Below are 25,646 nucleotides of genomic sequence, written 5' to 3'. Positions count from 1 at the left end.
CTTTAGTGGTAAAGGTGTGTATTTATAATTTTATATATATTATCTGTACAAAGCGTCACACATCAGAAGGTAGAAGACCTGAATAGTCTATACCTAAATTAATGTCATAAATGCTAGAACATATATTTTTGTCTATTAAAATAGATATAAGAAGATGTGGTATGAGTTCCAACGAGACAACTCTCCATCCAAGTCACATTGTGTAAAAGGTAAACCATTATAGTCATTATATGTCAAAGTACAGCCTTCAACACGGATTATTGGCTCACACCAACCAGTAAGCTGTAATTGGCTCTTATCTATATAAAAAACGAAAAACGATCACGTCAACAAACAACAACTAATGAACATCAGGTCCCTGACTTAGGACCGGTGCAAACAAATGAAGTTTCTGACAATAAAAACTATAATGTAAGGAAGAATGTTAATTAAATTAAGATTAATGTGACCAGATATTTTTTCGGAGATTTAATGGAATTTAATTAGATTTTTACTTGATGCAGCTTTTGTTTGTAAATTTTGAAACCACATTTTAGGCGGGATACTCCAAACTACTCATCCATCCAATTGCGATGTTTATAGTCTTTGGTATTTTAAAATCCAATCCATACATTTTACACCGGAATCTTAACTAAATCATTTGTAAAAATGATTTCGACAAATGATTTCGTAAAATGATGCTTCTATGACAAAATTCCAATTAAGAAAATATTGAAACGTGTCAGTAGTGTAATGTATCACCAGACTAATCAACAGAAACGGGCACCTGCCATTTTGACGGTCGACATGTTTTAGTAATACTTCTGCCAATAATTACAATATTGTCAATGATATTCCTCATTTCTCATTACGGTCAGAGTTGGACTTATTTTAGATCATAAATAATGGAAATAATTCTTGTCTTTTATTGTCTTAATAACGTCATGTATTAATCAGCAACAAACCTGTGCCTCAGAATAGACAGAATTATCTATAAAAACATTCAGCGTATCTCCGCAATATACTTTGGCTTTGTATGTATCACGTAAGATACTAAAATGAAATCCCGTGAGAATTACTGGAATGTTGCAAGTTTAGTTCAAACGTGTATTAATCGATCTCTGTTTATTTTATGAATCTATTGCAAATCTTTATTACACATTTGTGTCATTTTAATATTTTGAAAGTTTTTGAGATATATATATCTCAAAAACTTTAATATATATATATATATGTTTAGACGAGTTGTATATACAAAAAAGTAACATTATGTATCACCATCATTGATGGCGATCCGATGGATACATCTGTTGTAGAGTTGTCACTGACTCAGACGTACTTATAAATATAATTATTTTCTGTGACTGTATATTACATTAATTTGTAGGATCCTTTACTATAGATAATTTAGCTGATCTGTAACAATAACATCTTCATGCCTTATATATCATGTACTGTAGTACGCCGCTAGATTAAAACTGACGAGGAAAGGTAACACACGGCCAGCGAAAGCTCTTTTTTGAGAGCCCAGGTGGTCGTGTGGTCTAGCAGGACGGCTGCAGTGCAGACGATTTGGTGTCACGATATCACAGTAGCATGGGTTCGAATCCCGGCGAGGGAAGAACCAAAAATTTGCGAAAGCAAATTTACAGATCTAACATTGTTGGGTTGATGTTTAGACGAGTTGTATATACATTATGTACACAGCCATGTATCACCATCATTGATGGCGATCCGATGGATACATCTGTTGTAGAGTTGTCACTGACTCAGACGTACTTATAAATATAATTATTTTCTGTGACTGTATATTACATTAATTTGTAGGATCCTTTACTATAGATAATTTAGCTGATCTGTAACAATAACATCTTCATGCCTTATATATCATGTACTGTAGTACGCCGCTAGATTAAAACTGACGAGGAAAGGTAACACACGGCCAGCGAAAGCTCTTTTTTGAGAGCCCAGGTGGTCGTGTGGTCTAGCAGGACGGCTGCAGTGCAGACGATTTGGTGTCACGATATCACAGTAGCATGGGTTCGAATCCCGGCGAGGGAAGAACCAAAAATTTGCGAAAGCAAATTCACAGATCTAACATTGTTGGGTTGATGTTTAGACGAGTTGTATATACATTATGTACACAGCCATGTATCACCATCATTGATGGCGATCCGATGGATACATCTGTTGTAGAGTTGTCACTGACTCAGACGTACTTATAAATATAATTATTTTCTGTGACTGCATGTATATTACATTAACTTGTAGGATCCTTTACTATAGATAATTTAGCTGATCTGTAACAATAACATCTTCATGCCTTATATATCATGTACTGTAGTACGCCGCTAGATTAAAACTGACGAGGAAAGGTAACACACGGCCAGCGAAAGCTCTTTTTTGAGAGCCCAGGTGGTCGTGTGGTCTAGCGGGACGGCTGCAGTGCAGGCGATTTGGTGTCACGATATCACAGTAGCATGGGTTCGAATCCCGGCGAGGGAAGAACACAGATCTAACATTGTTGGGTTGATGTTTAGACGACAATGTTAGATGGGTTGATGTTTAGACTCGTCTAAACATCAACCCAACAATGTTAGATCTGTAAATTTGCTTTCGCAAATTGTTTTGTTCTTCCCTCGCCGGGATTCGAACCTATGCTACTGAGACATCATGACACCAAATAACCTGCACTGTAACCGTCCCGCTAGACCACACGACCACCAGGGCTTCATAAGAATGAAGCTTTCGGTGGCCGGGTGTTACCTTTCCACGTCAGTTTTAATCTAGCGTCGTACTACAGTACATGATATATAAGGTATGGAGATGTTATTTTTACAAATCAGCTAAATTATCTATAGTAAAGGATCCTACAAATTAATGTAAGATACAGTCACAGAAAATAATTATATTTATAAGTACGTCTGAGCCAGTGGCAACTCTACAACAGATTAATCCATCGGATCACCAGCAGTGATGATGATACATGGCTGTGTACATTATGTATATACAACTCGTCTAAACATCAACCCAACAATGTTAGATCTGTAAATTTACTTTCGCAATTGTTTTTATTCTTCCCTCGCCGGGATTCGAACCCATGCTTCTTAGATATCGTGACACCAAATAGCCTGCACTGTAGCCGTCCCGCTAAATACAGCACAAACAACATTTTCCAAAAGATCAAAAAAGTGAAGAAGTATATTTAAACAAAACGCATTTGACTAACAGGTCGAACAACTGATGTTCTTTAACCCTGCAGACTGCCATTGGCGATTGCCAAATAAAATTGATCACAAGATGTAACAAAATGGATCTAAATATAAATGTAATACTAAACAGAAAATAATTACCTTGTGGCCACGATGTTATGCTACAAACAAGGTGTAAATATTTTTTTGTACACCAGATCCGGATTTCGACAATAAATGTCTCTTCAGTGATGTTAGGGATCGAAACGGTATTTGGAAGGCCATATAAAATTTACCCTCATTTTTAGATAGACTCTTGAATTTTAAGAGTCAGTATACTAGGATGAACGGATCATATAAACCGGAGGGAAAATATGATACAAGCCCAAACGAAAAAATATAAACGAGTCTAAATTGAAAACTACGTTCAAACCTATGATTGCGTTGGATAAAAACCGCAATTTTTATACGTGTGCATGTAAAACTAATATATATATATTGTTTTAGTAGTTAAAATAATCATATCAAAAAAGACCTTTGATTTGGGAAAAAAAATCATGATAGCTCTAAATTTAGTTGGCTGTTCATATGTAGAAAATATGGTGGCATTCTTTTACTTCAAGGGTCCCCATACTTAAGGGGTAGGGCTCATTCATGGTAATGGTGAGGTTAGGGAATGTTTTAGGTTAGGGTTATGTATTATGGTAAGGGCTAGTGTTATGGTTTGGTAATTAGATTTTAGGTTTAGGATATTTTAGAAATGCTCTATAAGGGCTGGGACCCCTAAAGTAAAAGAAGGCCAAAATGGTTTGAGGATTTTGTCAGAATAGTCAGTGTTAACAGTTATTGAATATGTAATGTAAAACATGTATTTATGCAATCTCCGGCGCAGAGTTCATATCCGTTCCATACACGCTTTGCAATACTGCACTTAATATTAAGTGTCCTAGTGTTACAAAGTATTGAACGGAATGGATATGTGATCTCTGCCGCGGAGATTGGTATTTATATCGTTTTTCGTTTTTTTACCATTGCGTTGTTAGTTTATCGTCGACTAATGAGTTTGGATATCCCCTTGGTACCTGCCGCTTCTCTGTGAGTTTGGATATCCCCTTGGTTCCTTCCGCTTCTCTGTAATTTGTGGATGGGCTTCAGTATCCCCTTGGTACCTGCCGCTTCTCTGTAATTTGTGAATGGATTTCAGTATCCCCTTGGTACCTGCCGCTTCTCTGTAATTTGTGGATGGCTTTCAGTATCCCCTTGGTACCTGCCGCTTCTCTGTAATTTGTGGCTGGCTTTCAGTATCCCCTCGGTACCTGCCGCTTCTCTGTAATTTGTGGCTGGCTTTCAGTTTCCCCTTGGTACCTGTCGCTTCTCTGTAATTTGTGGCTGGCTTTCAGTATCCCCTTGGTACCTGCCGCTTCTCTGTAATTTGTGGCTGGCTTTCAGTATCCCCTTGGTACCTGCCGCTTCTCTGTAATTTGTGGCTGGCTTTCAGTATCCCCTTGGTACCTGCCGCTTCTCTGTAATTTGTGGATGGCTTTCAGTATCCCCTTGGTACCTGCCGCTTCTCTGTAATTTGTGGCTGGCTTTCAGTATCCCCTTTGGTACCTGCCGCTTCTCTGTAATTTGTGGCTGGCTTTCAGTATCCCCTTGGTACCTGCCGCTTCTCTGTAATTTGTGGGTGGCTTTAAGTATCCCCTTGGTACCTGAATGTTTGCTCAAGCGCAAGGAGCGCACGATCAAATTTTCGTTGCAAGTCAAGTTATATCCTGTATTAATGTGAAACCCTTCGAATAATTCAATACCTAAAACTATTCAACCTCACTTATGTGCACTATTTTCTCACACGCATTAAATTTCTCAACACCTGAACACAAATGTAAAACAAATGTAAAACAATTCAACCGAGAAAACTAACGGCCTTATTTATGTACAAAAAAATGAACAAACGACAACCACTAAATAACAGGCTCCTAATTTGGGACAGCCACATACATACAGAATGCGGCGGGGTTAAACAAGATAATCCTACAAAACAAGACAAGACAAGACAAGACAAGGCAATTTATTAAAACTACGGCTCACGTAAGGTGATTCAAGAGGGTAACAATTTAACATTGACAATTACATACCGGTGTGTAATTATACATTTGCAAGCAAGACACACAATACATAAATATTTGATATCATACAAAAGAATACCACCCCCCCCTAACCTGCGACAATGGTGTAACAGTACAAAATAAGAACGAACTATATTAAAAATCAGTTGAAAAAAAACTCAACTCATCAGATGGATACAAATAGAAATACCGCTACATACTTGTTAGACGGACTAAGTAAATAATTAGGAGTAAATAAGATTACAAAATCGTCCAATTTGTAGCATCACAAATTATTCTTATTCTCAATACATACTATTATTGTGGAGGCGAAAAATAACAACAAACATGGTACAGATAACCCGGGCTTAACCTTGTACATATGATTAGTCACGAAATATGCTTGGCATAAACCCTTCCTTTTGACTATATAAAAAACAATCTTATGTTCTAACGTAAAATACAAAATAAATGTTTCCAAATAGGATGATTTACATTTAAACTCAAAATAAGATGTGGTATGATTGCCAATGAGACAATTCTTCACAAGAGAACAAACGACATAGAAATTAAAAACCAATTGTTCAGAGAACAATTGAAGGTCTTTTCACCAGTAAGGATCTATGTTGATATGAAAATATTAAAATTTAGTTTTAAATGTCAATCCCAGCGTCAAAAGACAGTATATTGTACGCTGATTCCAAAAATATATGGCTTGCATGTATACAAAAAATATAAATAAGGGAGATAATTTTTTACTTCCGGTTTGAAAAATGTCACTTCGGTAGTTTGATAGTTTACTTGACACTGATTCCAAAATTATATGGATCTATTAAATTAAATGACCTACAACTTAATGGAAAGTCCCATGGCTTTATCATGTATACATATGAGATAAAAGCACAGGTCAAAACTAAAACGTTAAATTTACCAATGACCTTGAGATCAATTTTAAGGTCATAAACCAAGGACCTCAAATCAAAAGACTCAAGGTCTTTAAAATTATATATTACAAATGAGTTATATCACCATACAATATAACAGGGGAGAAAACTCCCATTAAAATCTACGTACCCTTTCAACTAAAATTTTATGTGTTACGCCATGTCGCAACTAACAATTCTGTAAACATATCTTGTCGATATATAAGATTTCTAAAAATAAGAGATAACAAGCCAAAATCTAAATTTTGAACATGACCTTGACCATTGACCTTACTTTCATTTTTATGGACCAAAGACCTCAAATCAAATGACCCTAGGCCTCTATCACTTATGGTTTTCCAGTTACAAATCCATTTTACTTATATCTAATACAAAAAGGGAAATAACTCTCATATGGAATCATTTAATATGGCTTAACGAAACATCCTGAGGATATAACGAGCAAATTGGAAAAATAATTTGTCGGTTTCTTATACGGTTGCAAAGTTTAGAAATAACAAGAAAACACAGTGTTCGGGGAGATAATTCTTACATAAAAAAAGTATTCGGTTACACAGAAGTAGATATAAAAGCGTACAAACTGTACAATATCATATTCAAAATATCTAAGCGACATCTTTCGAAACATCACTACAGCGAAGGGAAAAAAATTAGGCGGAAGAAAAAAAAATCAGAAGAAAACCAATAAGTCTTTCCACAGAAAAGTGGAAAGACCTAATTAACAATTATAGGTCACCGTACGGCATATCTCGAACACTTCTGTTTACGTTATATATGTTATTTGCAATCTATTAGAAAAGAGTGTCCGCCTTGAACTTGCACTACACTATTATTTAAATATATGAATAGAATAATGGTATAAATGGATGGAAATTTGCCAGTAGAGGAATAAGAAGATATAATTTGTCTAAATAACAGCCCAACACTAGTAGGTATGTACAAACATGCTACTGAGATATCCAAATTGCCTTGCACTATGCCTCAGTGACGCGCTAGACCACTCGACCACTTAGGCTCTACAATAATAAAGCTTTCTGTGGCCCTTCCTCGTCAGTTTTCATCTAGCGTCGTAACACAGTACATGATGAGATATGAAGATGGAATTTTTACAAATCAGCTGAGTTATCTATTGTAGAGCATCTTACAAATTAGTAACGAATTTATCGCACGCTAGACTTTTTCTGCTGCGTTATGTTGAAAAATAAACAACGAAACACAACAACATTAATAGATGACGTCACCATTAACGCGTCACGAACTCCCTATGAAATTTACTTACCCCCTACGGTCGCATAGGGGGGTCACCACGTGACGGCGTTAAACCAATCACAACGTGATATTTTACCCGCGGTGCGATAATATTAAGTGTGCTCATCCTCTAGGTTGTAAGAGAGACTCTATCTACAAACTAAATAGAAAGCCACTAAACACATGTTACTTTAGTGTAACCATATATTGATAATTAAAGATTTACAATACTACAATACTAAAGGATATAGTCTTTATTGTACAGGAAGTTCAATCATTAGTGTGAATACTCTTACAGCTATAGACTGTGTCCTAGTGTATTTGCAAAACATTGAATGCATTTTTGAATACGAGTTTCTCCCATCCTTTCAAGTCTCTGGAATTCTTGGAAGTCACAAGTATTCATACTAAGTTAATTAAAGTACTAAGAATTCAAGAAATACCTTAGATCCTTTTTTATTTCGTGTTATCAATGATTACTTATTCATAAACAGTTCATCGTAATCCTTCGAGGATTATACTAGGCAATGGGCTAAGCTAAGCGCGAGAAGGAAGACGAAGATACTTTTCAGAATGGATTAAGGCTGTGAGGTCGTTGATTCAAATCAGAATCAAGAAACTGAATGGGTCTATCAATACCCATGCTACGTCAATCTTTACTGAACGACCCAACTATTGCAAAACACTTGTCCTACCTCCATGACAAATATGTTGTTGTCCCCACAGATAAAGACCCAAACAAGACCATTTTTGTGTGTAAAACTCATTACATAAACTGCTTGATCAATTCACTTGGAAACTCAACATATACCCTCAAAACAAAAATCCTGGATAATCATAGGTGTGTTCTATGTTCCTTTGGGATGTCAACCAAAGATGAAGAACTGGATCTTTTATCACTGTATTGAATGCCTAAACTACATGAGTGTCCTTACAAACAACGGTATATTGCTAGGAATTTCAAGTGCTCCACAAAACCCCTTTCTCAATTATTAACATCTATTTTATCAGCGATCAAAGCCAGGGCTTCAAAGTTATTGTGAAACTACCTATTCTAGAGGTGGCGTGAATCAGATGTGAATACTAAAAAATTCCAATGATCTTTTAGAGCGCATACAATCTAAGAATCTTTCATCTTGCAAGAGTATTAAAACTTTTGACTTTTCTACACGTTACATAAGTATTTCCCATTCCAAAATAAAAGACAAATTGAAAGAGTTGGTATTTCTTTTGTTTCATACAACAGAATGACCAACGAAGATATAAGTAGCTTGACTTAGGAAGATATAAATCCTACTTTGTACAGGATCACACTGATTCAAACAAAACTTCTCTGAAGACATTATCAAGATGCTTGATTTCTTGAACGACAACATATTTGTTACGTTTGGAGGACGTGTTTTTCAACAGACTGTCGGCATTCCAATGAGAACAAATTGAGCCCCTCTTCTTGCCGACATGTTTCTTTATTATTATTATGAGGCTGACTTCATACACGAACTTCTAAAAATGAAAAATAAGAAGTTGGCAATATTCTTTAACTTAATTTTCCGCTATATAGATGATGTTCTCTCACTAAATAATTCAAAATTTGGTGACTATGTTGAACGCATTTCCCCCCATCGAATTAGTGGATACAACAGATACAGTTAAGTCTGCCTCCTATCTTGACTTACATCTAGAAATTGACAATGAGAGACGGTTGTAAACTAAACTTTACGACAAACGAGATAATTTCAGGTTCCCAATTGTGAACTTTCCATTTCTATGTAGCAACAATTCAATGGCTCCTGCATACGGAGTGTTATATATCTCCCAATTGATACGATATTCCCACGCTTGTATTTCTTTGATAGAGGGTTGCTGCTCACAAGCAAGCTATTAAACCAAGAGTTTCAAATCGTTAAGTTGAATTCATCCCTTCGTAAATTTTACGGACGCCATCACGAGTTGGTTGACTGTTATGGGATAACCGTTTCACAGATGATATCGGATATGTTTCTTACGTCGGAACTACAATCCCCTTCCCTTTTCCTGAATGTGACCTACCGAATTATACTATTTACCGGGTTTGTAATAACATGAGCAACACGACGGGTGCCACATGTGGTGCAAGATCTGTTTACCCTTCCGGAGCACCTGGTGGGGTTCGTGTTGCTCAGTCTTTATTTTTCTATATTGTTTCTTGTGTACTATTATTTGTCTGTTTGTCTTTTTGTTTCTAGCCATGGCGTTGTCAGTTTATTTTCGATTTATGACTTTGACTGTTCCTCTGGTATCTTTCGCCCCTCTTGTGTATATCGTGTTATCAATAACTACTTACTAACAAATAGTTTGGTCTTTCTTATCTAGTACTGTTTTTTCCTTTGTATTAATTTAAGTTTCCCGTGTTGACTCAAACTAAGACGCAGGCTCAGCTCCTGTTGGCACAGGCCGTAGTCTAGATATCCACAGGTATGCGAGTATAAAATTCTTCGAACACAGCACTCGTTTTAATTACATTTCAGATTAATATATATTTACAGAGTTAAGTCGCTTCATGCGCTTCACATTAATAATTCAAAAATAAATTTACTTCCTATAAGTTGATTCAAATTTCTTTCATATTTCATTAATCATAGTCGGGGGAAAAAAATCGGTTGTGATTACATTTGGTATGGGAGTGTACTTTATATTTAATAGATATTGATTGTTTTGAAATTTTTCACAAATGGAGCTCTCTGCATTGTATAAAATACCATTCATTTGGTGAAATATATATAGAGCTTAGATAGTTGAGTGGTTTAGCGAGTCGGGCATAGTATGGTGTCACGATATCTCAGTAGCATGAGTTCGAATCCCGGCCAGGGAAGAACACAACATTTGTTTCCGCAAATTTACAGATCTCACATTGTTGGGCTGACATTTAGACGGATTGTATATACATAATGTGTGTTCGGTCTTGTTTCAGCATCACAGGTGGTTCGATGGATAATATCTGTCGTAGAGTTGTCACGGGCTCAGACGTACATATTGCTTCCTCCATCGTTGGTGTAACGGACAGAACACAATCGGAAATTGATCTCATGAAAATTTACCGAAATTCTCATACTTCATGTCTTATGATAATCAGACAAATAAAAGTTGATATTAAGTCATGGACAATTCAGTATACTTACAATCAACTGAAGTAATATACGATTTTTGTGAAATTGATCAGAGGAGTTTTCAATTTTATTCCAAAAGTTAAGTCGTTAAAGATGTCATTATCCCCACGTCTTATTGGCGTATACTCATACGGTATGGGGTTTACTCATTGTTGAAGGTCGAACGGTGGGCTACACTTGCTAATATTACCTCATTTGATTGATTGGCGTTTAACGCCACCTTCGAGATTATTGTGGTATAATCTCTTATTGTGGTATTTCGTGACGGTCAGTTTGTTTTAACGATGAAGGAAGCAAGAGTGTCCGGAGAGATCCACCGGTCTTCTGGACGAAAACAGCAAACCTAGACATTTAAGATTGGCGTCGAGCGCACCTACCACGTGCGGGATTTTTACTCACAACTTCAGTGTAAACAGGGTAGTGTTACAGTAGTTCGATTACCTACACCACTCGACAACCGAGACCCCAACTTTATTAGAGCTCTGGTGGATAACAGTTTCATTGGCAATCATAACACCTCATTATTTCTATAACATTCTTCTATCGTTATAAAATCCCAATCATCGGCAATGTCTCACAGTATATGAAGATTGGGTTCTTTCTTTTATACATCATTGAATGTTTGCTTATTTCATTAGTTAATAATTTCCAACACTTGCCTGAATATTACCCCTAGTTGCATGCCAACCAAATAATATATATATATATTTAAACTTACTGAAAAGCTTCTTTCTTATTTGTAAATATGTATGGCGTCATCGAATGTTATAATGAGCAATTAAACTTGTTGATTTGAAGTGGGACATTATTTGTTACTCTTAAGATTAAATACATATATAGGTACTACTTCTCTGTCCCTTTATTTACAAAAACCATTCAATTAAAAATGAACTCTGCTGGAACTAATATTTGCCGTATAGTAGCACAAGTATTTAACTAACATAATTGAAACGATGGATGAAATAAATATTAAAGTCGTATTTCACTATACGACTATTTAAGTATGTACATGTTTTAACAACGTTGATTGAGTATTGCATATCACATTGGAAGGTTATGAAGTCACTATTTGGCCATCATCATGTCAACAAATTCTGAAAAATAAAAAAGGAGTATTATACCAATAACGCATACTTCATATATATTTTCTAAACAGTGGCACCTAAAAGAATTTACCAAAACAAGATTGATATATACCCAAGTCAGATTTACTTGATCTGTTTAGGGCATTTTTTAGTGCAAAGGATATTTTTTTTTTAATTCTTTGCGCAATTCATTTTGTTTGTTTTGTCTTTGTTTGTTTTGTTCCCCAAAAATTGTTTTTTCTTTGTTTTATTCTATTGACTATCAATTTACGACAATAGTATTTTTACCTTGCTTAATAATAAATTGTTGTCCACATTAAGCATATACGTGTGACACGTACGAAATTAAGAAAACAAGATTGTACATTCGACAAAGAAAAGACGAAAAGTAGAAAAAAAACAAGAGACGAAAGAAACCAAAGGGATATTCAAACTTATATATCAAGGAAAAACTGATTTAAACTCATATATCAAGGAAACTGATTCAAACTCATATATCAAGGAAAAACGGATTCAAACTCATATATCAAGGGAAAACTGATTCAAACTCATATATCAAGGAAAAACTGATTCAAACTCATATATCAAGGGAAAACTCACATATCAAGGAAAAACTGATTCAAACTCATATATCAAGGAAAAACTGATTCAAACTCATATATCAAAGGAAAAACTGATTCAAACTCATATATCAAGGAAAAACTGATTCAAACTCATATATCAAGGAAAAACTGATTCAAACTCATATATCAAGGAAAAACTGATTCAAACTCATATATCAAGGGAAAACTCACATATCAAGGAAAAACTGATTCAAACTCACATATCAAGGAAACTGATTCAAACTCATATATCAAGGAAAAACTGATTCAAACTCAAATATCAAGGAAAAACTGATTCAAACTCATATATCAAGGAAAAACTGATTCAAACTCATATATCAAGGAAACTGATTCAAACTCATATATCAAGGAAAAACTGATTCAAACTCATATATCAAGGGAAAACTCACATATCAAGGAAAAACTGATTCAAACTCATATATCAAGGAAAAACTGATTCAAACTCATATATCAAGGAAAAAAAACTGACCACACAAAAAAATTTCTATAACAAGATAAACCCGACCAAATTACAAAGAACAGTTTGCAAAACACAGCATAGAAAACTAACAACTGAGCAACTCAAACAAAACTTAAAACTGAGGGTGATTTCAGGTGCTCCATTATCATAGTTAACAAGTTGCACCCAGTGTATTTCTCATGTAAGAACAAATTAATGTAATTATAAAATTCTTTTGTTGATGTTCAGTTTGTGAATTCAATGGTAATGTAGGAGAGATAATAATCAGATGACAAATATCTTATCGTATATACAATAAAGGTCAGCAAGATATCTGTGGTTCATCACTTAAACAAAAACATAGTTTAAATTATTAAAGCATTATAGAAAACTTCTAAAAAAATATTTTCTTTTATTCCATTGGTTAATAAAGATCATATATCTAAATATAATGGCATAGATTAATAGTTTGCTTAAAATGGACTATTCATGACGTACAAATCTTGTATAACTAAAATGCGGATACTGATTTTATTTTCAATTAGATAAGAGCATACATCTTATTACCTTCATAATCGATCTCTCCATTGCCATCTTTATCTGCTTCTGCCATCATTTCGTCAATTTCCTCTCCAGTTAACTTTTCTCCGAGATTTTCCATTACAAGTTTTAATTCTGCTTTACTTATGCTTCCACTACCATCCTTGTCGAAAACTTTAAAAGCCTCCCGCAATTCCGCTTCTTCATCTACGTCTTGCAAACGTTTAGCCATCATTTCCAAAAATTCAGGAAAATCAATACAACCACTTCCTATACAAAAGATAAGAGAAGGATTTGTGACACATCTGCAGTATCTGAGATAAACATTCATTTTATTTAAAATGTCTTGTAGTACACAATTTAGCAAAAAGGAAGGAATATTTTTTGACTTTTGAAATGAATTTTTCAGTGCATTATTATACACGACTGAAGGAATGAGACTCAAAGTTACTTTTTTTCAAATTGATTGAACTTGTAACCTTTACACATGCCCTCAACTACAAGTGATGAACACTGTTTTGAAAAGCGCGTCGATAGGCGTACAAAATGTTAAGCTACCGAGCCGTTATCTATGATGAGCTTTTTGATTATTGGATTGGGAAAAACTATTATAATGCCATGCACGTCGTTTAAAAAAAATCATCGGAAGATACCAAGACCTTGGTGATAAATATTCCGTACCAACTTCACAAATACGCGATGGTTTGAAGTATAGATTCCCATGTTATAGTATTCTTTTTCCGACGTAGTCGGTATAATTTCGGTTTGTGCCCTTTGAACTTAAGGACGCTTAACTATGGCAACAGAATACGCATGCTCGAAAATCCTTTCTGTGATTGGACAAAATGCTGTCATGGTGGGTGATTTGGTTGTGTTTGAAAAAAACGTCTCGTTAATTATATCGTGATGGAAAGCAAGTGAAAAACTATAAATATTTGAACTAGATCTTACAAAGATTTATATTTTTATTAGCTCCAATATCCAATAGCTCTTTGCATCCGTGACAGCTATTTTTTCGGGACAATTATATAATTTTTAATGTAAACTTAGTTGTACGAACGCACCTACGCATGTGAGATTTCCGCGGGGTTTTGGTGAATGTAAACAGAAAGATACGAGCACCGAGAATACTGAACACAAACAGAGAAAACGTTATCTAAATGGTATCTTTCTGCTTCTGAAGGTTATCGAAATGATAGTTTTAAACATATACTTAAATTTAAATACGTCGGATATGTTTTTTAAAGATAGTTCTTGTTATTATTACTTTTACTGTTTAATCTATACTGTATTTGGTAATATCCATTTGACGTAGCTCTGTACTTATTCATCTCGTCATTGTGTCATTGCGTTATTGTGCTATTGTATTTTTTTGTATTCTTGTCTTTCGTTTTTGCTTATGTACTCTGTCTTTTTGTGTTTCCTTGTTGACATATTGTTTATTCTTATAGTGATTAAAATTATAAAAACCAGATTAATATATAAGATATTATAAGATATCTTATATAATGTATAAGATATTTTATATATTATATGAGATATCTCATATTATATGAGAGAATTAATGGTAAAACGTCTTGCCATGAAAACTCGCCCTAACTCACCACCAGCATCGACTTATCTTTGAGTTCTCCCTATGTAGGGTTACACCCCCAGGGATCTCATTACAGTTCCTAACTCGTCCTAACTCACCATCAGCATCGACTTCTTTGATCATATCTTTAAGTTCTCCCTATGTAGGGTTACACCCCCAGGGATCTCATTACAGTTCCTAACTCGTCCTAACTTACCATCAGCATCGACTTCTTTGATCATATCTTTAAGTTCTCCCTATGTAGGGTTACACCCCCAGGGATCTCATTACAGTTCCTAACTCGTCCTAACTTACCATCAGCATCGACTTCTTTGATCATATCTTTAAGTTCTCCCTCTGTAGGGTTACACCCCCAGGGATCTCCTTACAGTTCCTAACTCGTCCTAACTTACCATCAGCATCGACTTCTTTGATCATATCTTTGAGTTCTCCCTCTGTAGGGTTACACCCCAGGGATCTCATTACAGTTCCTAATTCAGTACATGATATCGTTCCATCGCCATCCTTGTCAAACAAGTTAAAGGCTTCTTTGAACTCTACAACATTGTCAATAAGTTTTATTTATACCATATATATAGAACTATTTATCTAGCTTCAATGAAACGACGTAACAAAATACTTTTGATTTTGGGTCTTGTTTACCTATTAAAACGAATAAACATAAGTATGCAATTTGATTTCTATGCATTATATGAAACAAAGCAGGAATAAATATACAATGTTGCACAGCGAAAAAGCAGTAAGGGCAAAATCCAGTTTAACATAGAAAATGTTTAATTAAAAAGTTAGAACCCATGTGTTTTATTCTAGTACTGTTGAGACTTGACATTTTACTCATCAAAGTTTAAACCTTATTTGGCATCGCCCATATTTGGGTAATTTGTATAAACAATTTTCTTATTTACGTCATTTGTAGCAAAGCTTTTGAAACACAGATTTGAGAAAGATGATATTTATATTTTTCTTGTTTTGCTTCGAGTTTTATTTGTTAACATTTTTTCCAGGTGTACTGTAATTTTTTTTTATGTATGATTGTTTTGTCTCCAGGTTCGAAATTATGATATAGATGTGGATCGGTTAAACATGGTTTTATACGCCAAATCCTCATCAAACCTGGGACACCGTTGTATCAGTACAACTTAAGAACAAATAATAAAAACCAGTTGAAATTATTGACTCATCACATCGATACAAAGCATAAAAAACACCAAAAAAAAAAAAAAAAAAAAAAAAAAGAACACCACACTAACGTAGCGACCTAAAAGTACTCAGTTACTGAAAGCTAGTTCAAAGCAAATAGCAGCTAATAAAAAAGTCATAACAATTAGATGTCAACTTTATTTTTTTAATTTTTGGGGTTAGAGACTGGAAATCCTGAACAAATTTTTGACTCTTGGAGAGGCTGTTCCGTTTAGTTAAACATCTTTTCAAATTAAAATTTAATAGCTTTAATTTATGATAAAATAGAAACATAAAGGGAAATGATAAATAGGAATTCCAAGACCACGATAATATGCCAGAACGGCAGGAAGAATAAGAACAGGTAGGAATTTCTACGCTTACCTGCGATCTGATCTTCTGCTAACTCAGCTGCCTGTAAAACAAAAGTACCTTTAATTGGTTTATCATAAATAGTGGAGTAATATAAACATAAAAAAAATATTGACCATTAGAGTAAAAATCAGATGTTGACGCATGCTTTGATGAAAAAAATATATATGTCTAAAGAAAAAAATGCAGAACAACCAAGCATATTTGTGTATAAAAAGATACCAATTTTAAGAATATGTTTACAAAGAAGAAATACGCTTAATAAGGCCTTAAATCGTCCTCCAATTGGCACCCTTCAACTTCCATGGGATCAAATAGTATCCCTTAAATCGTCCTCCAATTTGCACCCTTCAACTTCCATGGGATCAAATAGTATCCCTTAAATCGTCCTCCAATTTGCACCCTTCAACTTCCATGGGATCAAATAGTATCCCTTAAATCGTCCTCCAATTTGCACCCTTCAACTTCCATGGGATCAAATAGTATCCCTTAAATCGTCCTCCAATTTGCACCCTTCAACTTCCATGGGATCAAATAGTATCCCTTAAATCGTCCTCCAATTTGCACCCTTCAACTTCCATGGGATCAAATAGTATCCCCTAAATCAAGACAAAAGAGCATCAACCAACTTAGTTACGAAGACTGATCAATATAGGTCGTTAAAAGAAAATAGAAACTTTATACTTTATACTTAATATCTAAGTTTAAAAAATAAGAATTTAATAAGTTCCAGGAAGCAATGTAAATCATACTTATTTATATAAACGATAGTACGTATATCATGTCATTTCATATCTATATATATATATACACATGTACTTGTGAATTATATTAAAATATCAAAGAATAATCTGCTTTTTCAAGATATTATTAAATTAAAAACAATTTCCTTTTAAAGATACGAGAGTCTTAAAAATTAATCTTGATCTCGGAGAGTAAAAAAAGGTATAATATAACAATGTAGTAAGAACAGAACAGTCCCTTTAATTAGTCAAGTTTTTTCTTTTCTTTACTTTTTTCTTTTGCTTTAGATAATATTTTGAAGTTTCCAATTAATAATATGGATTTAACATGATAAAAGGTTCAAAGTATAGTAATAGACTACCTTAGAAATAGGTCATGCTCGTGTTAATAAACAATCGTCCAATTTTAATGATATTTGACAGTTGTAATTAAAGACCGAAAAATAATAGTTTATCTAGTCAATAATCGCACCCATTATTATACCGACTAAAACATGTATTCAATTCAAATAAAAGGTTTCTTATATACCTTATATGTAACTTCTTTTTAATATCATTCGTATTTTCTAGTCTGTGTACCTTACAATTCATCTTTCACCATTGACTTTTAAGGCATATTTTTGTTTAAATTTGGTACATGTATACAACATATTACTATTTTAATTGAAGCTCTACTGATAAGTCTTATGTAGAAGAATCGTGCGCTGACGTGCACATTTATAAGTCTATGTGTCCGACACAATGCACACCTTTAAATGCTGATTTCAGGTCATCAGATAACGGTACTAGTCCCCAGGAAGGCAGCCGATTCTATACGGAATTATTTTTCTAACTTCAACCCGTCTGTACTATAAACACTGAATATCAAGACGTTCTCTTTGCGGAAAATCATCCCCCCCCCCCCCCCCCCCCACTAACGAACAAAATGTTAAACAGTACATTATGTTTGTATGTTGTAATATTTGGTAGAGAATGAGACCCAGCTGAACAGAGTGTGAACATTGTACTTTGTACATTGAACACGTACATTGAGATTTTATGCTGTAATATCTGACAGAGAATAAGCCCCATGCAATGAAAAGAGTGTAAAAACATACATGAATAATATTAAAAATTGAAATGTGGAATTTGTCAGACAACAACCCGACCAAAGAGTAAAACACACCCAAAGGCCACAATGCTGCAACAACTGGTAGATAATCAGCTCACAGTAAACAAAGTGTGAAAACGTACATTAAGTGTGTATGCTGTAATATATTTGTTGAAGATCAGCTTCCAGTGAACAGAGTTGGTAAATGTACATTAACTATGTATGCTGTAAAGAATCAGCACCCATAGAACAGAGAGTGATAACGTGCATTCAGTATGCAAGTTATAAAATAATTTTTTGAATTGTTTTGTTCTTTTGCCATGCCGATTGGGTTTGTTAATTGTTGAAGTCAATACTGTGCCCTATAGTTGTTGACATTCTCTTCATTAAGTCTCAAGTGGATTGTCGTCTGAATGGCTTTTATACCTCTTACTTTTATATGTTATATATATTGCAATGCAAAACATTAAAAAAAAAGTTGTATGGACTTCTCTCATCAGATTATTCTAGAATATGCAAGGTCTGTTTCAGATCTAGATTTCCTCCTTTTTGTAGATTGAAACCTCAATTAGAGTTTACAAAGGTGAACAAAAGGGCTGTTGAATTCAAGAAGTTTAACCAGTAAACCTTACAGTATTACTGTAAATGATTTGTAAGAGTACATGTCTATATGAACATGGTTAGCGCCTGTCCAAAGTCAGGAGACTTTTGTTAGACTTGTATGATTTTTTAATTTGGTTCATTATGTGCTTTGTAGTTTAGTGTGACGTCCATTTTCACTAAACTAGTACACAATTTTATTTGGGGGCCAGCTGAGGACCACCCTTGGGTTCGCGATTTTTTCGCTGCGTTGAAGACCCAATGGTGGCTGTTGTCTGCTTTCTGGTCGGGTTGTTGTTTCTTTCTGCCCGCGTCACACTGTCCCGATTTTTACGCCGATGGCAACACGATTATGAAAATTTTCAAAATCGGGACTGATCGTATCCAGATTGGGCTATTCGTAGTGCCATCTTTAACCATCGTAGAACCATCGGCCACTTTTTCTAAACTTTGGGGACAACTTCGGGAAGGGTTCTAAATTTTTTAACATGTTAAAAAATCCCCGAAGGTGCGTCCGATGTTGAGGGTTCGTATTGAGTTCGTATCACCATCCTCACCATCGTAATGTCACCGGGAATGCATCTTTGAACATCGTATTGCATTCGTGTTTCCATTGTTTCCATCGGGCAGTTTTGGCATTACGATGTCTACACGAATGAATCACGAAGCTACCCGAAGGTCTAACGATGGTTACACGACTTCGTGAAGACCTCGTTATACCGTCGTGTTGCCATCGAATAAAAGTACGAAGGCGACAAGATGGAACTACGACGGCAATAAATCCAGCTAAATGTAAGTTAATTTTTGCGCTAAAATACATTTAAAGTGCCATGCGCGATATGCACTGGTCAGTCTAATACGACAGTTAAGAAAGACGTTCACAAAACATGGAGCTCATATTATATGATTCTATGAGAACAAGAAAGGCGACAGCGTTGTTTCTATTAATTCAAATGGAACAAGAAGAGCAGCTATTACAGGCTCCGGATTTACTTTTAAAGTCTGAGTTATTGTCACACGAATGTTTACTCCATAACCATTTTGTTTTCTATATGTCATATTTTGCCGCATTTGTTGCTTCACCCACATCCTTCCTTTTGTCTATATTATTATGATATTCTCCTGGAAAGAGCTCTTTTTGAATTAAAGGGATCAACGAACCCATTACCCTACCTTTAAGATAAATCAGTAAACATGGGCATAATTATGGGTGATTATTCAGACTAGTGAACACATTTTACAGTTCAAACAAGGCAATTCCGAGCGTGGCATCCCCTCGTATGTAACATATTGGGGACAAATATGGACACTATAGTTGTATATAATTACATTAGATGTATGTTTCATTATAATATTTTATTCTGATTGGCTAACTGCACATCACGTGTTATTCCGTAAGCAGTTGCATTGCTCAATACAACTTTTCACTCATGATAACACGTGCTCCAACAATAAAGTGCACAGGTGAATTAAATAATAAAATATTTAAAATTCGTGTTTTCATGATCATAGCTAAAAAATGTAATTATAAGTATTGAATGCTTCTTTTTGTAACTTTATAGGGTTGTAAAAGCGTTGACCGTGCGTACATTTTCAAAATGAAGCGCTTCCGCGCTTCATACAAAATGTACTTCGGTCAATGCTTTTACACCCCAATAAATTTACAAAAAGAAGCATTCAATTCTTAAATGACATATGCAGAAAATGGTGAATTGAATATGCATATTTGATACATAAACTATTTTTTTAGAAATCAACCAAAACATTCAGTAACTGGAAATACCTTTAATATTGTCTTTAGAACCAGCAGGTAAAAAAATGAGAACCAATTTCCTGTGTTTTATGCTATTTCAAGGAGAAAAAAACAAGTCCATCTGCATGACCTTGACCTTTGGCCTTGAACGTAAAAAATGTCAGATCATTACAATATACCAAATGTGGTTAAAATCTTTTGAAGCATATTGGTTTTAGAGTGTCCACAAGGGTGATATTGTCTTGTATTACAACTGCCACTGTGACCTTGACTTTTGAACTTTAAAGTCAATAGCGCTTAAGATATTCTTAACGAGTAACACCATACCAAGTTTTGAGCATTTTGGTTCTAGAGTGTCCATAACAATTTTATCTACACGCAACTTACGGCATATCATTTAAATACATCGTAAGATGTACACGACGTCTTTTAGACATCGTATGGCCATCGCGCCACCATCGTAATCCATAGTGTAGCCTTCGTAATCCATCGTGTAGCCTTCGTGATCCATCGTGTAGGCTTCGGCTGAGATATAAGCTTAAATATCCGTCTTCGGTTAACCTTCGTATGTCCATCTTTTGCTATCGTATATAATTTCGGCACCATCGTATAGACTTCGTTATTCATCGTACTTGCTTCGGTCACTTTTTGGTATTTTAACGAGATCGGGACCAACTTCGTACGAACTTACAATTTTCGCATTCGGGTGTCCATCGTATATAAAAATCGGGACAGTGTGACGCGGGCATTAACATATTCCCCATTTCCATTCTCAATTTTGTTATTTTAACTGATGATTATTTAAACTTAGAAGAAAAACGTAAAATGATTAAGATTGTATACTCTCTAAATAAATTCATTAACGATACCTAGCAATTAGTTCATTTTCACATTTAAAATTATATTCAATTTATGAAAACTTACCATTCTTAATGTGATAAATCCTGAACAAAGTCTATTTATATGATATATATTTTAAATTTACCGTTACACTTAAAAACGTATTGTAACATGGGATATTTAAATGAATTATTTAAAGTTATATCAATAAAATCTCAGGTATTTCATATGAATCTTCATTGGTCAAAAACAATCAATATATATCTGCACTAAGCAATCTGCGAAAAAAACATCAGAAAATAATTGTTCCTACTATAATCTGATTAAAATATATAATAAGATACTAATCTGTTTGATACCAGTGTTGTGTAATATAAATATGTTTCACAATAATTGTTTAGAAACTATTCAGTGATTTATTTTATATTTTTATTCATATAGGTTCGAATTCTAGGAAGTCGAACATACTGGTATAAACCAAAATATGTGCCATCTACATGTACTTGTTGATTTCAGATATAAGTTGGGAAGTTTTGTAAAGAAACTTGAGTCATATCATATAACTGTTGATGGAATACTTGTATAGATTAGATTGCTATCGCTACCAAGAATTGTTTATGCTTTAAAAAAAATAACATGCATAGAAACACGAATCAACAAAAAAAAGTGTACATTCATCTTATTATTGAAAAAAAACAAATAATTATACTGATGAAAATAATATTAATATACCATAATGAAATTATCATTTTAAACATCAACTTTCACGATTGTATCGGAATATTTTTTCAAATGTTGGTTAAAACCTTATTTGACACAATGACAAACACGGCAATCGTTTTTTTCTCTTTCTAGAAGACGCCAGAAATTCATTTGTGGTAATTTTTCTAACGTGTTTTTTTCTCTCACATATTTGAAAATATACTTGATTGTCAAATTCAGACAGATTCGCGGTATATTTCTCCTAGACAAAGTCGTGAAAGTTAATCACAAAAATTAATTGAAGGGTTCTCTGAAATCAGATACATATGTTTTTGGATACTCCCTTGGTGTATAATTATACAAGGATTTAATAATAAAAAAAGGAAAGTCTTTCTGTCAATATTTAAAATCTCAAATAGATTATTATGTGTTTGTTTATATTTACATCCCGTAAAATATTTACCCGTTATAGAAATCTTAAGTATAAGGGCAAACATGAACATACAAATGAAATAATGGAAAATGTTTTAAGATTGAGTATAGAAAATATCAAATTATATATATTGATATTTACAGTGAATATATTGTTGTACAATGCATGGTTGATGTTTTAATTAGTTTTACTTAGTTTATGTATGGAGAAAATGTGTCTGTGAGGCTAGATAAAGGCTCAACGGTGAACAGGTTCAAACAGCAAAAAAGCAAAAATGTGGTTTTTAAAAACACGTAGAAAAAACAACCAATGTAAATTTTCAACATCACTTGTACATCCTCTTTATGGAAACTGAAATATATTTACATTTACAACAAATATAAGGGAAAACTTTTGATTCTTCTTAAACTTACCCTAAGTCCCCTATTACGGTAGAAAAATCAATAATAATAATAATAAAAAAAAATCTGAAAAAAAATCCCGAAATGAACTCAAAATCGATAACTTTTTTTCACACTTTTTTTTTATTATCCCGCGTTTCTTTCTGGTATCGTTTATCTTTCGGGATTTGAGAAAAGTAAACCAATTAAGCTACTAAAAATAAATTTAAAAAACCACTTTACTAATAAAATCATTATGACATATATACAGTAATCGTAAACGATTTTTCTAACTTTTCCGAATAGTTGCATTTGCCACTGGCGGACGATGCCAACTATCGTCGTGTCATATGTTTTCGTATGTCATATGTTTTCGTATCAACCACATTTCGTCGGTTTCGACTGCATACGCGTACATTGTGGCATGTTTTTCTGTTTCTATATTTAGAACAACAACACAACTACAACTTGATATATTTAAAACATATTCAACGTCGCTTTTTAAAGACGTTAGAACAAATTAAATAAAACTGACCTATTTAGCCATTTTTATTTAATGTCAAAAATACGCATCACTAGAATAGTTGTGGAAAAAAATTCTGAAGGGTTAAAATAAAGTCCAGATATGTTTATTGCAAGTCAGACACCGGATCTTCAAGACATATGACTGTCATGTGTTTTTTTGGCCGTTTTAATCACAAACCATCGAGTTAAAATTAGCAGGGTTCTTATATAAAATGGTTGTTCAAAATCCAACTATTCAATATTTCATTGACAATTTTTTTTTATACATCCTTGATACATGAAGAGGAAAACAGTCTTAACTTTTTATATTTAATCATAAATTTTGAAAACTGCATTTTATTTTAGAAAAAATAATGTATTTTGTACAAACCAGGTGCCAATCTGAAAATTAATCAAAATCTAAAAATTTCATCACACGAAACACCAACCTTACACTATTTACTAGTAATTTTTAGTACTGAAAAGTATTTAATAACTTTTTTTATGATTCAAGCGATCACCAGAACCACGACTTTAGAAAAAATTTGTTTCCGGATTTTGTAGTCATTTCCTGTCCGTGTACTGATCCAATTTTTATTTCATACGAAAACACATGACGCCGTTTTTTTGACACACAAAAATCGCAAAGTAATCGGAAACAGTAAAAAATCGTAGAAATCATTGACAAAAAAACTAGATACCTAAAATCAATCTACAGGACATGCTTTTTAAATCTGAGTAAACACCTAAATAAAAACTCAACAGTAAAAACCGTAAGCAGTGAAAATTGTTATTAGTACGAAAACACATTACACGATGATAAGTCAAACGATTTCTCGTAAATTTTTAATTATGATTACCACCTTATCGCTATTTTCCCACCATTACTTGACATCACACGGGTTCCCGTAAAATTTTGACGTCAAAATACAAAATATCTGACGCCACATGTGATTGTGTATGACGTCAATAGTTCAAGATTCTCGGGTCAGCCGGGAATAGCGATAAGGTGGGACGACAACAATTTAACAATAAGATTTGTATCCTTTTGATGTCAGATCGGGGGAGGGGGCACGTCAATTGATAGGGGGTGCTGCTGGGTTTCTGTAACCCCACCCTTTTCATATAATAATATATCTACAATTTTGATTTAAAAAATGTATACCTTTTAATATATTGCGTAGGTAAAACTGTTACCTGTTCCCATATTGTTTGGGTTTCGTTTGGTGTGTAATCTAACATCGGAATACCAAAGTTCCAAAAGCATAAAAGTAAAACACAGACGGGAACACTAAGAAAAATGACACTTGGCAGACGAAGTTTTAGGAACTTTATTGACCTTATCATATATTTCTGATAGTTTTCCTGACCTATTCAGCGGCACGTTCTATTACCTTGTATATAAGAAGTGGACCACCCGAGCTGGAGCAAAAACCTTACCTGATGCATGGTGTTTCTTTGTTTACAAATGCAAATGACGTCATAACTTAATTTATTATACAATAGGACCAACATCGGAAACGTTGCAGTATTTCCGTTTTTTTTTCAACAGATTCTGTTCAGTTGAATAGACCACTTTCGAGTTCATCCGTCACCGGAAAAAAACTCGTCAATTATACGCGCCTTTATGACGTCATTTACCAGTTAGAGGGGGTCGCCTGTATCCCTGCACTATTTACCGTTCATCAAGCGTCTTAGTGATCGTCATTATGCAGGATAAACTAGAAATAATGGTTGTTCTGTAGGTACTTAATGACAATTCCCTAATGACAGCAATGCTGATTGTCAATTTTGAGAATTCAATTTGCCGAATAATTCGTACAATATAGAATTATTATAGTTTTCAAACCAATCGCTCGACATTGGAACGGAAGTGACGACGCCCCTAAACGCACAAATGACGTTCACTAAAACCAGAGTTTTTGACGGAAATGCATCGAACTCGAAAGTTGTCTATTATTCCTTGAGTTCTTTAGGAAAACTAACCGTATATGTATCAATCAGGCAGACTTTTATATCAGTACAAAGATCCGTAATAAGTCGACCCTGGATGTTCTTTTATTTATACTACTTAATTTAAACAACAAGAATATTTGAACTTTAATGCTTCTAAATATCTTAGAAAAAAACTCACTAAATTGAGGATAAGTGCATAC

At 34.1% G+C, this 25,646-nt stretch overlaps 1 protein-coding gene across 4 annotated transcripts; it reads right to left on the bottom strand.

The window, feature by feature from the left end:
• Nucleotides 1-11,450: 11,450 nt before the first annotated feature.
• On the bottom strand, nt 11,451-25,016 carry LOC139518019 (calmodulin-like). 4 transcript variants are annotated; one of them, XM_071309647.1, is made up of 5 exons: nt 24,931-25,016; nt 16,458-16,488; nt 15,287-15,430; nt 13,328-13,570; nt 11,451-11,707 (listed from the first exon to the last, which is right to left on the bottom strand). In XM_071309647.1, the coding sequence occupies exons 1-5, from the start codon at nt 25,003-25,005 to the stop codon at nt 11,679-11,681; spliced, it is 522 nt and encodes a 173-aa protein (XP_071165748.1). In that variant the 5' UTR covers nt 25,006-25,016; the 3' UTR covers nt 11,451-11,678. The 4 variants fall into 4 exon arrangements, with proteins under 4 accessions (XP_071165748.1, XP_071165749.1, XP_071165752.1 ...); XM_071309648.1 differs by lacking the exon at nt 24,931-25,016 and adding an exon at nt 24,688-24,747; XM_071309651.1 differs by lacking the exon at nt 24,931-25,016 and adding an exon at nt 24,373-24,393.
• Nucleotides 25,017-25,646: the final 630 nt, after the last annotated feature.

This window comes from Mytilus edulis, chromosome 3 (assembly GCF_963676685.1).
Source record: "Mytilus edulis chromosome 3, xbMytEdul2.2, whole genome shotgun sequence".
Classification (NCBI taxonomy): Eukaryota; Metazoa; Mollusca; class Bivalvia; order Mytilida; family Mytilidae; genus Mytilus; species Mytilus edulis.
The sequence above is the reverse complement of the archived record's forward strand: the minus strand, read 5'-3'. Positions and strand labels throughout refer to the sequence as shown.

What these genes read in the sequence shown, in the direction of transcription:
- LOC139518019 (XM_071309647.1), bottom strand. Translation starts at nt 25,005, where the DNA reads ATGTTGGTCCTATTGTATAATAAATTAAGTTATGACGTCATTTGCATT. An exon ending in AAAGAAACACCATGCATCAG is followed by an intron (nt 16,489 to 24,930) that starts GTAAGGTTTTTG and finishes TTTGTTTTACAG; the next exon opens with GCAGCTGAGTTAGCAGAAGA. An exon ending in AGCAGAAGATCAGATCGCAG is followed by an intron (nt 15,431 to 16,457) that starts GTAAGCGTAGAA and finishes ACAATGTTGTAG; the next exon opens with AGTTCAAAGAAGCCTTTAAC.